The sequence below is a fragment of the Amblyomma mixtum genome, chromosome 3 (assembly GCF_055824585.1).
Source record: "Amblyomma mixtum isolate Tamu chromosome 3, ASM5582458v1, whole genome shotgun sequence".
NCBI classification, from domain to species: domain Eukaryota; kingdom Metazoa; phylum Arthropoda; class Arachnida; order Ixodida; family Ixodidae; genus Amblyomma; species Amblyomma mixtum.
The window spans coordinates 150642054-150659258 of record NC_143014.1 but is presented as its reverse complement, the minus strand read 5'-3'; the positions used below and the strand labels follow the sequence as shown (position 1 = coordinate 150659258).

General features: G+C 47.0%; 2 protein-coding genes across 3 annotated transcripts in view; one reads left to right on the top strand and one right to left on the bottom strand.

Annotated features, from left to right (window-relative positions):
* LOC149352367 (ornithine decarboxylase-like) overlaps positions 1–17205 on the top strand; it is a 91334-nt gene that overhangs the window by 45632 nt on the left and 28497 nt on the right. Inside the window, exons 1-4 of one of the 2 annotated variants that reach the window (XM_089581531.1) lie at positions 6530–6581; positions 8950–9046; positions 13844–13920; positions 16909–17075. In XM_089581531.1, coding sequence (XP_089437657.1) covers positions 6570–6581; positions 8950–9046; positions 13844–13920; positions 16909–17075 — 353 coding nt within the window. In that variant the 5' untranslated portion in view covers positions 6530–6569. Of the gene's footprint in view, positions 1–6529; positions 6582–8949; positions 9047–13843; positions 13921–16908; positions 17076–17205 lie in introns of those variants that run through there. The other variant, XM_089581530.1, reaches the window with a different exon arrangement.
* The window catches only part of Tim23 (translocase of inner mitochondrial membrane 23), a 185882-nt gene continuing 178180 nt past the window's right edge, over positions 9504–17205 (bottom strand). The window contains exons 8-9 of the transcript XR_016290779.1: positions 16870–17046; positions 9504–9667 (exon numbers count right to left, since the gene is read on the bottom strand). The gene's annotated coding sequence lies outside the window, so the exon portion shown is untranslated. The remainder of the gene's footprint in view (positions 9668–16869; positions 17047–17205) is intronic.

The following is a 17205-nucleotide window of genomic DNA, read 5'->3' as shown; positions in this document are numbered from 1 at the left end:
TAAACATGGATTGATAGGCGCCAGGCCAAAACAGGTGCAATGCGCACAGGGAAATCCGAAGCTACTTATTTTTTTTAAGGCGAAAGCCTTTAATGCCTCATCGTTGTCGGCAGAGTGCAAGTTGTCGGCAGAAGGTTGTCGGCAGAAGGTTGTCGGCAGAAGGTTGTCGGCAGAAGGTTGTCGGCAAAAGGTTGTCGGCGGAAGGTTGTCAGCAGAAGGTCGTCGGTCGAAGGTTGTCAGCAGGAGGTTGTCAACAGTGGTGTCACGTTTTTCTAGTCAGACCCCCCAAAAAAATAAATCTTTGTGCACGAACCACCATCCTTCCGTTCCGCAGCCGAGCGTGCTAATAGCTGCGCTACTTCCCGCCAAGGCATTTTTTTTCCTTTCATGGTATTTATTTACATGGTTTTGTACAGAAAGGATACATATACATACATATGTGTGTGTGTATACACACACACCAAACGAAACTATTTACAGAGAACCTAGATAGGTGCTACGCGGCACAAACATGATAGTAACATATTAGAACTAAAAGGCCGGTAAGGATATACAGCGCATCAGGAGAGGAAACCAATCCGGTAAAAAGTCCAATTCTTTGTAAATGTCCGTTACCTGCAGCCACATTCGGCTAAAATGAATTCTGGGCGAAACAACAGGTTCAACGTTGCGGTCTTGCATGCGCGTTTTCCAAAGGCTATGAAGTCCTAAGAAGAATCATATCATAGGGTTTCGAGTCAGGTTGGGAAACAACAAAGTAGCGCACACTGTAGGAATTTAGGAGAAAATCTTTCTGAAGCGTCCTCTGCAACACATCCCAAAACAAAATTGCGTCTTTGCAGTCTATAAAACAATGTTCAATTGTTTCAGACACACTGCACAAGTGACAGTTTACAGAAGACACAAAAATGCTTCTTTTATCGAGTCACGTGTTCACAGGTAGAGTTTCGGTGTGTAATTTATAGAAAAATGTTTTGGTGCAAGGAGAAATTGTCATTTTACCCACTCGCTTTAAAACATCACGACAGAGCGTCGATATCAAATCCCAGTACAGATTTTTGCGCGAAACAGAATATAAGTACTCATTTGAAAACCGAACTGTCAAAAAACGCGCGAAGGCTCAAACTTCCTGCATAAAGCCTAGTAAACGGAGGCGTTCAGTAGAATTGGAAGAAACTACTAAGTTAGGAAGTAGAGTCATGAAGTTAACCTGCAAGAATGCTCCAATAATCGGATGGGAACAATCACGAAGAAATAAGAAACGGGCAACCAACTGTCTCACATACAGGTGCTCTAGGCCCAGCCCTCCTGCACAAGCATGCCTGAAAAGGTTATCACGCCTCATGGGCTCAAATTTGGAAGACCAGATAAACGTCGCAAATTATACGATGGAAACGCTGTATGTAATGTCTGGCGCAGGGAATGACCTGGAGTACGTAATGAATTCTTGTTGCCAGAAAGGTGTTGCAAGCATGGGCTCGACCAAAAATTTAAAGCCGATGTGAAACAAACGTCTGAGCATAACGCTCAACGGCCGGAACCCGCTCTCTCCAGTAATGCGCGCTTTATTTGTAGGCATGAAGTGGAACACCAGGATATTTAGGAGGCACACAAGACCGTTCTATTCCAGCGTACAGGGGCGGAGTTGTACCCCATGAACCAAACCATAGGCCAGAACTTTTCAAGCGATTCATTTGAGCACCAGGAACGATGCCAAATCGATATATCGTGGACAACACATCATCAATGCTGGGCTTGTCAATGCAGAAAAATGCGAGATCGTCCGCATGCTAGCAGTTTGACTTCAGTACCCAAAACAGGGAACCCATGGATGTTGCTGTTACGCAAAACACTCAAACAAAGCGGTTACAGGTAAAGAGCACAAAGCAGAGGAGACATCGGACAGCTTTGCTTCACGGAAGAGCGGATTGGCACAGGAGTATGTGTTGAACAGTTGCAATGTTGCACCCCCTTAAGTACAGTAGAACCCACGTTTGCTCGCTCTAGAAGTTAAAACAGAAATGAATGGCGAACGCGGTCAAATGCTTTCGCAAGGTTGATCTGAAGCAGAGCAAGCTGCTCATGACAGCTGGAGGAATATTCAAGAATTGTACGCTCAGTGTGAACATTACTTTGACTAGAGCGGCCTCTCAAACCGCACGTCTGGTGAGATCCAATGAGTACCGACATTGCGAATTGCAGGCGATTTGACAAGACTTTAGCAAACATTTTGTAATCCACATTTGCCAATGTAATGGGCCTATAACCTTCTACGGAGCGCAGTTTTCCTTCATCAGTAGTTTTCGGAATTAGCACTGTGTGGCTTTTTGTAAAAGTCTGAGGAAGGGCTCCTATATCGAGCCCCACCGTGGAGACCCGCAGCAGGACAGCAGTGAGAATAGATTTAAACGCCTTCTAAAATTCGCCTGAAATTCCGTCAGGACCACTTGTTTTTGAGACAGGTAACTGATCAATTGCATATTCCACCTCTTCCTGCGTGAAAGAGCCGCTAATAACAGAACAATAGTCTTCTGATAAAGGGCTCACTAACGTGCTGAAATGCGCCAAAATTTCCGAATTATGCGCATCAGGTGAAGCACTAAACAAGTCTGTGTAATAATCGACAAATACGGTCATCATCTCATTTGTACTGGACACTAGTTTGCCATTGGACACCATCCCCGAAATAAACTTTGCAGTCGCATTACGGCGCTCATCAAGCAAAGCCTGTCGTGTCGGGTGCTCGCATTGCAGATCACGCTTGGTACGATATCGAACACAGGTACCCCTGTAGCGTTCTGCATCAAATCTCTGTAACTCACTTTTGATACTAGCAAATTCATCCATATATGACCCAGGTATTTGGCATTCTATTTCGTCCAGGTTGTACAAATTTTTCTTGAGAGTCCGCTCCTGATGTTTCCTGTAAAAGGACCTCACGGATCCAATTTCTATAGCTGTAGCACGCACGTCCTGCTTAAACATTTCCCAAGCGCCGAACAACGGCATCTTGCTCGAGAAACCGGATTCCAGTTGCGAGCGGACACGAATGAAAAATTCTTCATCATTAATGACTGAGGAATTCAGCTTCCAAAGCGCCCATTTTGGCCTAAATTTTGAACAATCACTGCTTCCGAGGCGAGCAACCACCATACAGTGATCAGATAATGAAACTGGTACAGTGTCACAGACCAATCCTCGGGAGAAAAGTGCGAAAGATGCACAAATTCGATCTAGGCGAGCGTGAGAATGGCCCTGAATGCGTGTGAATAAGCGGGAACCAAGACATGAACTTCCGGTATCAATGAGCCTTGCACCCTCCGTTACAAGTGACAAAAATTCACCGCTCCTATCCCTGGGTGTATCAGGACCGGTACGATCAACTGGGTCGCACACACAATTAAAGTCACCCATTAGCACAACGTGCCGGTCACAGTCCAGTAAGCTGGCTATGCCTTCAAAAAGACTAATGCGCTGTGGTACAGTATTAAATGCATAGACATTAATTAGTCGCCATGGCTTTCCATAGAGCAGAAAATCGCAGCATATCAACCGGCCCTCATTATCGACATTGTAGGTCAAGCCCGAACAGGGAAGTGTCTTGCGCAGAAACAAGCAGCAACCCGCCGACAAGCCCACAGCCTGCATCACGAGGACATTATATTCTGATAAAAAGGGCTGCAGGGCCACCTCAGTATCCTCCTCACTTTGAATTTTCGTCTCCTGGACGGCGATAACATCAAGGTGCCTGCTGCAGAAGAGTCGGCGGAGTTGCGCCTGCTTCTAAGACCTAAGGCCACGTACATTCAGTGTTGCGAATACTAACTCTGCGGAAGCAGCCATGATGACTGTAACAAATTATGCCTACAGTTCCATGTGCCTGTCGGTAGATGGCGAAGCCGCCTTAGAACCACCGCCAGGCCTCCTGGACCGCGAACGTCGGCACTTCCCTTGTGCCTCGACGCTCGGCGCCGACGGCGATGCGTGCTGCGCACCGGGTCCTCATCGTCACTCGTTTCGGAAGCGCAGGACGCACGGCGCTTCTGAAGCGGCTCGTCTGCGGAACCAGGTTCATCATCCGCTGGAAGAAGGCCCTGATCCGGAAGCTGCTGGCCAGCAATGACAAGAAGAGGCGAAGTGTCCGCCGTGGTATCCGTAGGGGTTTCAAGGACGGCGACTGGTTCTCCACCAGCTGCAGAACTCGGCGCCCCACACCGAGGCGGTGCTGCATGGTCATCTGCCGGTTCTTTACACTCCGCTGCAGCACTTTGGGGAACAACCGGCGCACTGACACTCAAAGGCTCAGCTACAGCGGCGACTGGCAAGCCCCCGTCGCGTCAAGTACTTCTGTAGCGTCCATGATGTGCTCCTGTAGAGCGTCGTCAGGGGGCCGCACGCGATGCCGCAGCTCTTCGGCGTACGTCACGACGCACTCCTCCGTTGTGTGGCCGAAACGCCGACAGTCGTCACACCGCGGCGTACGACAGTGTCAACGAATGTGTCCAACGCAGTTGCAACATAGACACAGAGGTGGTCTGCCCGGAATCAGAACAAGGCTCTGAATGCCGCACGCAGTCAGCTGGTGAGGAACGTCACTAACCTCTACTCCTTCAGCAAGAAACAGGACGACACCACGGCTTAGAGTCCTCATCTGCCCCATGTCTGAAACTTTCCAATTTTCCGCCGAGATAGATGTCACCTTCCCGTACGCCTGTAGTGCCTCACGGATGAAGCAATCTTCCAAGCGCTCGGGAAGCCACAAAAGCTTCAGCTCCACCTCCTTCGGTTCCGGGTCAACAACAAGATATCGACGACTCTTCACCAAGAGGTCGCTGCAAGACACGAGCTTTTCTTTTGATTGCGCCGATTTGCAAGTAATCATCCAGACGTGAGACATCTGGAATTGTCCAATACAGCTAATTTCTTTGAGGTCCATGACGTTTCGCAGCGAGTCTGAAATCCTGTGCCCTGTACGGGCGCCCGTCAAGGCCTGCATGCACGAAAACGGAGTCGGTCACCAGCTTACCAGTTGAGAGTCGGGGCAAAACGATACGGTAGTCATTACTGCCGGCAAAAGCCTGAGCAGTACCTCGGCCAGAGGCCGATTAAACTTTTTGTGCGGAGAACATCGAAGAACGCGTCCGCTTCGAACAACGTCTTCTTCTTTCTCCTCCCTTCCCGCCAACGCATATGTAGTTCTCCTTGTCTAGGACGCTAGAGAGTGTTAGCAAAAGGCGTCGAATCAGACGGATGCCTCCCAAACGCAAAGGCTTTCGCCTCACCACACTTTAGGTCAACAAAGTGCCCCCTCCTGATTTTTTTTATGCCTTGACGCCAGGGAATGAATCCTAATGCAACACTGCTTCATCAATCATGATCAACCAACTAGCCCGCACCTCAAGTCTTGCGAGCTTCATTTTACGTCCGCTCTTGACGGCGAGATAGGCTGAATTTTTTTTTAGTGTCTAAAAATGGAATGTGTTATAGCCAACACGCGATGCATGAGGTATTCAAAAATACTTGAGTAGGTATTGACGCACCGACGCTGACGTCAATGCGAAAAGAATTTCTCCGGACATGCGGCTGGGTGTAAAATTGAGCCTTTAACGCGCAGAACTTGGTTTATATGGTACCGGTACCTTTCCCATATGACACTATTATGACACATTTTATGGCCGTTAGACCGCTGCGGGGTAGGTGGATGTAACATACGACTAAATGAGAGTTCATAATATAAGTTCAGTGTACAGGTGCATCTGAACGGATGCGAGTATAGTCTGAGCCGTCCTTGTATAGAGCGCTCAAGCATTGCTCGCCAGGCAGTCAAAACTGATATTAGACAGCAGCCCTTTACATCTGGGCAAAATGCTTGTGCACACCTTGTTTGCAGGTCGCTTCTGTGCAAGCGTTCTCTCTCGAACCTATCAGCTGCGTCTAACTGCCGCTTTGTTTGTAGGCAAGTGCGCCGCTCGAGCAAGTGTGGCAACACAAGGATGCCGCATACTGTACATGTTTACTATGGATATTAGACGACAGTAATACGTAGTGATAAAGGAGACAGATAAATATAGGAGTAGTGGAAGGGGAGAGAAAATCTATTTGACTGAAATGGGAGTGAAGACTTCCCTTTGATTCTCGGGATGCACGGCAGAGGCGGAATTATTGGCGGTCGTGTAAAGGGAAGTTCAGCGTGCTGTCCTGATAAACGAGACCTTTCAAAGTTAAAAATAAAAGGGGAAACATATCCCCTGTGACGAAAGCTAGCAAGCCACTGTGCCAGAGGCCTTGAACAGGGGCCTTTTGGCGGAGCTCTAGAGGAGCGACAGCGACATACCTCCTTGCTGTGCAAAGCGGTAAAGCCCAAGGGGTACCAGAGGATTACAGTGTGCTAACACCGCCACAGGAACCCCAATACAAGGTGCGGCAACAACCCCGGTTATGTGCATTGTGAACTGTATGCCTATCGCACAGACTCGTCTGCGACGCCTTTTCATGGAAAGCCACTTACATGGGGACAGCCAGGAAAGGTGCCACTGTAAACGCACCCATGCTACACAGTGAATGCAAGCATGCATGTAGAAGTAAGAATCAATTTATAAATTTGTAGCGGTAGCAAAAAAGTGATAAGTGATGAAAATACAGGTCTGCGTGGAACTTGCTCCATCTGAATTAGATTCTTGCAGTGTAGCGTATTGGTTGGCACAGTCTCTGTCATGTGATTACCAGTACAGCATGCGTGATTACGGGAAGTGCATAAACAACGGCATGCCGCCGCAGCGTTTACTGATCCGGAAATGAGTACATTAGGCATGACACCGGTTTCTTCTTGTACTTTACTAGCGATTCTTCTCCGTGACGCAGAAAAACTCCCAGAATGTGTGTGTGCAAAAAAAACAGAAAACAAAGCAAACAGAATAGGGTAGAAAAGTGCTCAAAAATAACCATTTACTTACGCCGGCAACACATTTGGCCAATTGAGCTATGATCTGTCCTTTCGACTTTTAACGCTTTAGCGTCGGCCAAATGCCAAAGTAAAGCGACGTTAGCATTTCTCTGCTAGTGAAAAACACCCCTAAATAAATTTCCGATGCCGACGTGGTTTGCACATTTGGAAACTGCACTTGCTGCTGCAGCTCTTGACTAGAACCGGTACAGAATTAAATTTCGCACACAGCCCACTTGACCTCGTTGACCCAGTTGACTTGCTATGTGTGTATGTTCTCGTGACTATGCTGCTATATATGTAAATGTGCAACTGCTGTATGCCTTGTAAAGGGGGGCTCGAACCACGTCAAGTGATATGTTTTCACTTTTGTTCGAGTCCCTTTCCACCTCGACGGAATAAAGTTCAATTTCAATTTCAATATAAGCCGACCTCAATATGGGAAACGCTTTTTGTGTATGCTAACGGGTAAACCGCAAACGTTGGTTCCCTTGATAATTACGCTTGTTGAAGACGCGGTGCAAGTTTGTACATGTAAATTTTTTAAGTCCAGTTAGACCTTAAACAAAACCTTGGCATAAGAATTACTCTTGCCACTAACGATACCTCAAAGTAGTCAGCGAACCGAGGGGACCATAAGAATTACGCTTGACGCTACTAAGAATAGACATAAGCTTCCCTTCGACTGCATTAAATTTCAGGAAATTGATGACGGTACTCTGCCAAATTAGGAAAACAAGTTCGCGACGCTAGTAGAGGTACTCTTGATTTCTACCAGCCGGGCTCCTACTTTGAAACATTCTGCAATTATTCGCATGTGCTTGTCTATTTGACACTGTGCGTGAAAGAAAAGTTCGTATGCTAGAGTGTCGAGCTCCTTCGTTTAACGCATAGGCGCTGTTGAAATATCTTTATGACTCGGGCGTCAGTCACGGACTTTCGCTACAAAGGGAGAAATAAAAAATGTTTAGTTGATGCTTTTTCCGGCGCTTCAGCGTATACTTTCAGTCGGTCGTCTACTTCATGGCGCCTCGTACGACTCCCAGAATATCGGCGAGCTATATGCCTTAACACTCGGGGAAGGCGAGGGATGGTCATCCAGCCTTCCCGTCAGGAACCCAGGTCAAAGGGACTAGAATGAGGGGAGCCTGATGTGAGATTGTGTATATATGAGAACAGCTGGAATTTTTTTTAACGAAGACATAAGGCATAACAGCCGTAGTCGCCATTAAGGTCTGGTTTTTGCCGTACAAACCACTACTTTGAGGGAGAGCATAAGCTTTAATTTTAATATTGAGAAATGCTTATCGTCTGTGCTAACTGAGCACCTAGATTTAAAAAAAAAATAATGAACACATCTTTTTCCTTTGGGGTATCTGCACCGCATGGCAGGCCGTCGTGCTGTTGGCGTTGAGGCTGCCGTATTGGGCTTTCTTAAACCCTCTGCAGTAGTTTCCTTAACCGTTTTGTGTGAAGACGAAAGCTGAGAGCGAAAGGAACCTTCAGTCACATAGCCCTCTTCAATGACTGATTAAGCGCGCCATTGCAAGGTACACCAAATCACGCTTCGGCAGTCGGATGTAGTTTTTCGCCTGGAAATCATAACTCAAATACCTCAAACAATTTAATGAACAGTGCTAATATAGTTCTGTCAGCTTGCCTGCGGTTCGATCTTCGACCACTGTATTTTCCCTTCAGTCCTTCTCTGCAATCTACCCTCCAAGCAACTTAGCAAGACGATGTCACCAACAAATGGAACCCTGTTAAAGTAATTCCCCTGAAATTGTTAGCCCAATTCTTGCAAAGTAAAAAGTTCGGATGCTGCCCGTAGACATTTCGTAAATAGCAAATGAAAGTAGGTGTATGCCTGCTTGGTGGCCTTTCTGGTTCGTATTGTAAAGCATACATTTCTGATTTGTTCGTACAAACGATTATTTGTTCCGCATTGTGATTTGCGAATGCCTTCTTTCTCCTGCTTACGACTATTGCGCCGTGTGCGAACGCAGGGGACGAGCGAAGCCTTCTATGTGTGCGACGTCAGGAACCTGGAGTACAAGGTGCAGCTGTGGAGGCACCAATTACCGAACGTTACACCTTTCTACGGTGAGATATTTCGAGACCGGGCAGCCGTTATCTAGAACTGAGCGTTTTCAGAGGAAAGACCGCATGCATCCGTTACTTTCCGGAAAGGAAGACGAACATGCACAGTAAACAACTGCTCTGCGAACTATTAAATATCAACAAGCCAAATTGTTGGGCGAGTTGGAGACGATATCCCTTAACTACAGCGCGACGAACGGGACACAGAAGAAAGGAACACGCAGTGACACAACGCAGCGCTGTGTTGTGTCCCTGCGTGTTCCTTTCTTCTGTGTCCTGTTCGTCGCGCTGTAGTTATGGAACTAAGTACCGAGACTCGGTGAAATGGCGCGGATAAATCCGAAGAGCATATTTTAGCAAAATGTTTGTCTTTGCCTTCAAGTTCCCGTCGCCTTTCGAAGCATGAGCACAAATTAGGTATTAGTTTGTAGCATCTGAAAAATTCTGTTTCTTGTGCTGGTAAACAAAAATATATTTATTAAAGCCACAGTTTTTACTTTCGAACTCACTTTCGGTTTAGGCGCAGGTCATGAAACCTAGCAGCACTAATTCTTTTCAACGATGACACGCTCCCGTTACCAACGTTCTTGTCTTCGTGGTCTGCCATGAGCCTTGTCCCGATACCTATGCAGTGGCAAAAAGAAAGAGACAACAAAAACCATCACACGATTGGGCAGTGGATATGAAGCAGTGATACCCAAGCCTTCGTCAACAATTTTTCAGCAAACCCGCGCCACTTCAGAAATCAGCCTGCCGTGCCTGATGGCACCCTCGAACGAAATCTTGTTTCTTGATTTCACGCTATTTGCGTATGCTACTAGAGCACCCAATAGAGCGGAAGAAGCTCCTATTCGATCCGAGTATCCGTGAACGGCGCTAACCGCATGTTCTTCCATAGAAATAAAATCACTTTATTTTTGGCATCATGTCCGCTGCTCGCATTTAAGAATGCAAAGCGTTCCTCTATAACTATCATGCTCCACAGAGAAACGCCACGAAGGTGTAAAATTGATTTCTAAGGCCCCTAATTTTTTTTTAACGATAAGCTTCCCGCTCAATATTGCAGATGCCGCCATGGATCTGTTAGAAATATCGTAAATATCTTTCAGCAGAACATTCCAAGCAGTGGGCGCACTGCGCTTATTTGCCCAGGCGCTGAGAACAGGCATAAGTGGGCGCGAAAGCAATCGCACGCCGGCAATAAGAAACGAAAAAAAAAAGGGCGTACGATTTAGCGTGGTAATTAGATGCGCTAGCACTTCGGTTTTCACTACGGTTTCAGTTCGAGGCTCGGATTTAACGCGGTAGCGTTAAAAGCCCAAGGCAAAACTTTTACCGCCTGCAAACGAAGACGAACATGAAGAATACAGCACGTGCGCTAACCTTGCTCTGCAGGCAGCTGTTGCTATGTGCGACACAGTGACAGCCGGACTGGCGGAAACACATACGGACGTGACCGAGGAGCTAGAAATGAACTTTGTTGGTATATCATGCCAAACTTTTAGCGCTTGTTAGTTCATCGGGCCCGTCTCTCTAGTTCATCGAGCCGTTGGGCTCCAGTTCGTCGGGCCCGTCCGTATGTGTTTCCGCCGGTCCTGCTGTCACCGTGCCGCGCATAGCAACAGCTGTCTGCAGAGCAAGGTTAGCGCACGTGCTGTATTCTTCATGTTCGTCCTCGTTTGCAAGCGCTACAAGTTTTGTCATGAGCATACCCACTCGCCCGAACAACCACTCTGATTGAAGGCCCAGTTCACCAGAAAATCTGTTGCCGCCGTTGTGAGCGAAAAATCAAGGGCATGATGGCTCTGGCAGGTGGTCCCCAGAGAGAAGTCTAGGAGGCAGGTGGGCCACCTAGGTCACGTGACATTGCGGCGTCATCATAACCTGCTCACCTGATAGCGAGAAAACTGCCCATCATGGCAGCTGGCAGTTAAATTAATGATTCGCTGGGGAAAAGCAGCCTGGGCCGTACCAGGCCCACCGCTGGGAGCACCTGCATCGCAAGTCAGTGGCGCATCGCTTAACCGCTGCAGAACTGCGACAGGGGCGGTAACACGACTCCCAGGTATCCATAAATTTAAATTAGAGAATAACCTTCTGCATGTGTGGGAATTAACCCATTACGCTATCGCGTCATACCCTCAAGGCGGCGCTTAAAGGTGCACTGAAGAAGATTCTGAACTTGTCTTTTTGCCGCGGGAACTCGATCTACCCGTACCAAGCATTCTTAGAAACAGTGACTTATTGCCCTGTGTGGCCGATTTCCCCAATTAAATCGAATTAACGTCCGGCTCCCGCTTTTTTTTTCGAATTCTGCCTCGTACGGTGGGCGGAGTCGACCAACGCGTGGAGCGCCTTTCACCCAGTCCCGTGGCGGCTTGCCGCTCTGCCATCGGCGGAGTAATACGCAGTAGTCCGTAGCAGCAAATAGACCGCGCGTATTTTTATTTCTTCGGGCTTATTTTGCGGCTATATTACCTGTGAATGAAACTATTTATTCATGGAAACCTAAAAAACAAAATAAAGCGAAAGCAAAGCCTCCACGGAGCTGCCTGAAAGGCACTTCACGCGTTGGTCGACTCCGCCCACCGTACGAGGCAGAATTTAAAAAAAAGGCGGGAGCCGGACGTTAATTCGATTTAATTGGGGAAATCGGCCGCACAGGGCAATAAGTCACTGTTTCTAAGAATGCTAGGAACGGGTAGATCGAGTTCCCGCGGCAAAAAGACAAGTTCAGAATCCTCTTCAGTGCACGTTCAAGTGTACCCTCCAGTTTTTCAAGGTCAAGCAGGCTGCGGGCAAAGATCAGCGAAATCGGACTTAAACTCCGCCTTGACGGCATGGCGCGATAGCGTTAATGGGTTAATGCCCATATACGCACAATTGGTCATTTCCTACTTTACATTCCTAGATCGCTAGGAGCTGCCGCGGTTGCTCAGTGGTTATGGCGCTCGGCTGCCGGCCCGAAAGACAAGGGTTCGATCCCGACCACGGCGGTCGCATTTCGATGGAGGCGAACTACTAGAGGCCTGTGCGATGTAGGTGCACGTTAAAGTGGTCGAAATTATCCGCAGCCCTAAAAAAATGCGGATAAAAAAAAATGCATGGAGCAAATGCTCCATGCATTTTTTTTTTTCAGATGCAAAATATAACTGACAGTATGACGCTTACTATATAAATATCCGGCAAAGCCGTTTAGTTTCCAATATAATAACATAACACGTTTTCTTCATTTTGTGGTATTTCGATAGGTGACGGTCACACAATGTTTGAGTAACGGTCAGTGGTTGTTTTATTATTTGCGGTGATGTGCTTGTGGTTGTTTAATAACCGCTTACGATGTCATATCAGCCCAACCCCGTAGATCGCTTTTGTAGGTATTTCAAAGGTTTCCACGGTTAAAAAATCGGGATATTACAGGATAGGGTCAGTCATTATGGTCATTAGGGTCATGTATTTAGGGGAAGTCATTAAAGTAAGAAGATGACGTTACTACAATACGCTGATGATGTTTACGAAATTAAATTCCGGATCCTCACCTCCCCCCCCCTCCCCCCCCCCCTAAAAGAAACGATAGTTTTTCAGCCAGTTGCTGCAAGCACTGGTTACAATTCATGTCAGGCAGTGAAGTCAGAGAAGACGTTCATACCGTGCAGGGCGAACAGAAAAGGAACTTGCTTTTAATGCCAGCTCAGACGCGTTTGTATTCCAGCGCTGCCTTAAAATTTTCCTTTCCCGTAACAGGCATTGTTGCAGACATGGTTCCGGACACGGGTTCACGATTTTCATTCATGCAGCACTCAACGCAAAAGCATTCTACATTAAGAATAGTTGTTTAGAAGTGACAGCTTCGACGAGGAGTCAGTTGGCCTGCCATCATTTATGAAACGTAATGAATGTAACGTGCAGGGTTTTGCAATCTGAACCACACTGTTTACCAGATAAAGACAACGCCACGCAGCTCACAACTTAGCTAAAACCAGTTGTCTGCCACACCACTGCCAGCCGCTCAAAAAGTCGCCGTAATTGTTCATCACCAGGGATAGGATAGTTGCCTTCGCTGTCTGAGCGCTCCTCACCTAATATGCCAAGCTGTGTGGAAAACCCAAACTCGGCACTGAGATGCTACAACATATATCTGTCGCACCATTTCCTTTGTCAGCACGAATACGCCGTGCTGATAGGTAGATACCCCCGAGAGATTTTACTATAGAGTGATGTCTTGTCTCATTTCTCGCAAAGCTCCAAAGACAGTACGTTTTGCATGGAAGCAACGAGGATAAGCGAGCAAGACAAACGACATCTACGGTTCTTCTCTCTTCTGTAAAGAAATCTATCTCCCAAAAATGCATGTTCAGGGGCGATGGAAGGAAACGTGAACCGAGCGGAGCCTGGGCGGTCCGCTGTTCGCATTTCGTTTAAACGCGCTTTTACTTCGGTAACAGCAAAAAGCCGCTAGAGTCATCCATGATGCATTCTAGGACGTCTGTAACGTGCTTTTTTTTTTTTACCACCCAGGTAAAAGCGTTATCAAAAGAAATTCGAACAGCGGAGCGCGTAGGCGTCACGTTGTTAGCGTTTCTTTCTATCGTGATAGTTTCAGTACGCATGGTTCTCTTGAAGAGACCCATGTTTCATCTATAACAAAAATTCTATTTATTAACGCTTGGAGTCCAATACCTACATGACAAATAAAAATGACTAGCCTATTGTTTTGAAGAAAAAATAACAAAAAAAGGAACTCAGCCCCAGGTAGCCACTGTTAAGAATGTCTTACCATGCAAAGACGCTCAATTTCAGCTGTCAAGTGCTGCACAGACCTGGTAGTTCTACGGACGCTCAACTCCCTTGGCGTCAACTTCGACTGTTCAAATAAGGTAAGTGTTCCTGGGATACACACTGTAACCAATATCCAGCAACTCATATTTTTTCAGCTATCCCATATATGCACATACGTATGCCAGGCAAGTGCATGACGTGCGGTGACAAATGTTTCTAAACTGCCTGAGCCGCAATCGTAACCACACTTACGGAGGTGGAAGTCAAACTCGCGTTCTGTAATATGTGTCAGAGAAATTATTTGATCCCTGAAACGCATGGCGCCTATGCTCCTTTCATGAGCAGTGCCGACCTTTATGCTAATAAGATGATACTGCAGCAGAAATCTGCGATTATTATCACACTGCCCGAGCATGCAATAATGCAAGTTGATTGCGCGTTGCAAGAGGAAATTTAAAAGCACGTCTGCTGCATTTGAATATCAAAGTTTGGAGCGCACACCAAAAAGACGGTTGCTTTACCTGGACACTAGAAAAGCAACACTTGTTGTTGGGCTAGTTGGTAATGCATACTTCTGAAGGAACCAGCGCACAAAACACAACGGACAAGAAAAAGGCGGAACACGACGGACAGGACCAGAAAAACCAGAAAAGCGCAGCGTGTATTTACAATAAATCGTTGTTTTTCAAAATTGTGGTAAAAAATCGCAGCCCACCCTGCAGCCAGAAATAGAATAAACCATGAAACCGCAGCGAACGCTTCCTCTCTAATAAATCACAATCTCAGTATGAGTAACATCCGTGTATGCAACGTCAAATAGGCACCCATTGATCTATAGCTCCTTGGTGGCGTATTTGCGGTTTGGGGCCGGTGCAGCATGTGACCTGTAATTTCTCAAATTGTGCGCGCTGGAGCCAATCTGAAGAAGTGATAAAAAACCGGAAATGGCTGTTATAAAGTTCTGCGTGTTCATTTTTTTTTTTTGTCAAACGGCAGCTGATATAAATAGCGCCTGACTGTCAAAAAACATACTTGGCAGCGAAGACCTCTATATATATAATCGAAGCAGTGCATTTCGCACCCATAGGAAGCTGCTACAGCACCACGCCTCGGCGGCGATGTGTTCAGATGGGTTCGGTGTTCGTATATCGATATGCGAGGTTTAACGCCCCGAAGCTTCGCGGTGGGCTGTGAGGGCCGCCAGAGTGGAGGGCTCCGGAATAATTTCGTGCACCTCGGGTTCTTTAACGTGCACTGGCATGCACAGCACGCGTACTTGTTTACATTACGCCTCCATAGAAATGCGGCACCCACGGCCGGGATTCAGCTCCCGAACGCCAGCCAGTGAGCCACCGCAGCGGGTTCAAATGGGTTTGATATGTGCATAGAGATAATATACTGATTTTAGAAGATAATTTGTGCATCTAAACAATTCAGTGAAAGGGCTATACACGTGAGCGCTGACATCATACTTCTATCCATGGTTGTGAGGCAGTAGAACGCTCGCTAAGCCTAAACCTAACCCGCAATATCTGCTAAGCTGAGCAGATGACGCGGGTGCTGACCGAGTGTTTGTTCCCTGTCGCAGCCTCATTTAGGTTTTCATAATGGGTGTTCGCTAAAGTGTGTCCAAGGGTTGTGCTTTAAATCGGTTGCGAAAACGTTACTCTAAAAGCTGTACGCATCCACATCACGTAATAAAACAAAGTTGGGCGCTAGAAAGGAAAATTTGTAATGGCATGCATACCGTCGCAGGCTTAACCAGCCTGAAACTATCCAGTCACGACGCATGTTCTTCTGAAGGCATCCTCCTCCAAACCCTAAACAAGGACCGAGCATAAGCGGCATAGTGCTAGGTTTCTATCACTAGAGGAAAATTCTCGATGTATCTGTGAGCTGTAATGTTAGTTGGACTATCCTGTAAGAGCCGTCGAATAGGCCGCCATCACTCCATGGTCGATGAGGTTCCTATGGCAAAAGTAGTGTTCTCTGGTGCGTAGCATGTCCGGGAAGCACAGTCAATGTAGTGGATGCTGCCCTTTTGGACGCATGTGTGTCTCCCCGAGTTATAGACTTGGATCACATGTGGTGAAATCACATCACACGTGGTGCGGAACCGTAGCACTGCGTCCTGCTTAAGTAAGCTCATTACATTTTTAAAGGGTTGTCCAGTCTTAGTTCGAACACACGAGCACATGGCCATGCTCTTTGGAGGGCCACTGCGTCCGACATGGCCGCGCATCGAAGCTAAGTGACAGATGACGCGAAGCACCACGTCCAGGTCCATCTTGTTCTGCGCCACTTTGTTGCGATGAGCAGCTGTGTCGCACGCAGTGGCCTTCGAAAGAGCATGGCCATGCGCTCGTGTCTTCGCACTAAAACTGGACGACCCTGTACAAGAGAAATTGATAAAAAAAATAACTCGTGGCCTTGCATACATAAAAAAGTGTCTTTTGATCCAATAAAGATAAGCAAAGGGCTAACAGCTCATTCAATAGCCGTCTGTTCAAGCAATCGGAAGGGCTGCGATTCAAATCCAGTTTGGTCCATAGGTGCACGATTTCCTACAGCTTCATTTGATGTCAGGTAAGACAGTCTGGTCGGGGAAAACTGCTAGAAGTGTGGGACTCAACGAAACTAAAACTTTTTCTGCACGATGGGTTGTGGGCCATGTTTAAGTCTCGAGGCCACGGGAACTTTGTCGAAAACTTGGCTGACTGCATATAATTACCTCACGTTTAAGAAGCATGCCGTCTGTAAAACTGCTACTTAGCGTGTACGTCACTCTTTAGCAAAAATACTCGCACAAAAGTTGGGTAACTACACTGTAACGGCGTGAAACGATCGTTTTCGTCTCTCGCCTTGCATCATGGTCCTTTTCATGCTGTTCTAATATGGTTCCCCGATAACAATATGCCTTTTCTTGTGTCCTGCGGAAATATAAATTACGGTCGCCTTAGAATTTGCAAGGGCTGTAACGCCGTTCTTTTCAACACACGTCATTCGCTTTGTAACAGAGCGCATGTAATATTTTTCCAATTGCTCACCGTTCCCTTCTTCTGTTCGGCAACCGACGGTGCGCGCAGGCGGAGATCCAGACTGTGCTGGAACTGGGCGTGTCTCCCGAACGAATTGTCTACGCCAACCCCATCAAAAACGTGGACCACCTTGACTTCGCCGAGCAGAACCAGGTCACTCTCATGACGTTCGACTCCGTTGAAGAACTGGACAAAATCAGAGACAAGAACGCCAGGTACAACTGTTTTGAGCAATAAAACATGACTCGCATTGAAGGACAAGTAGTCACACTCTGAGGTCACTATTACACCGTACTCTAGCACCTGCGCGTTGTTTCGTTTTTGGAACATGTAATTACATACGAT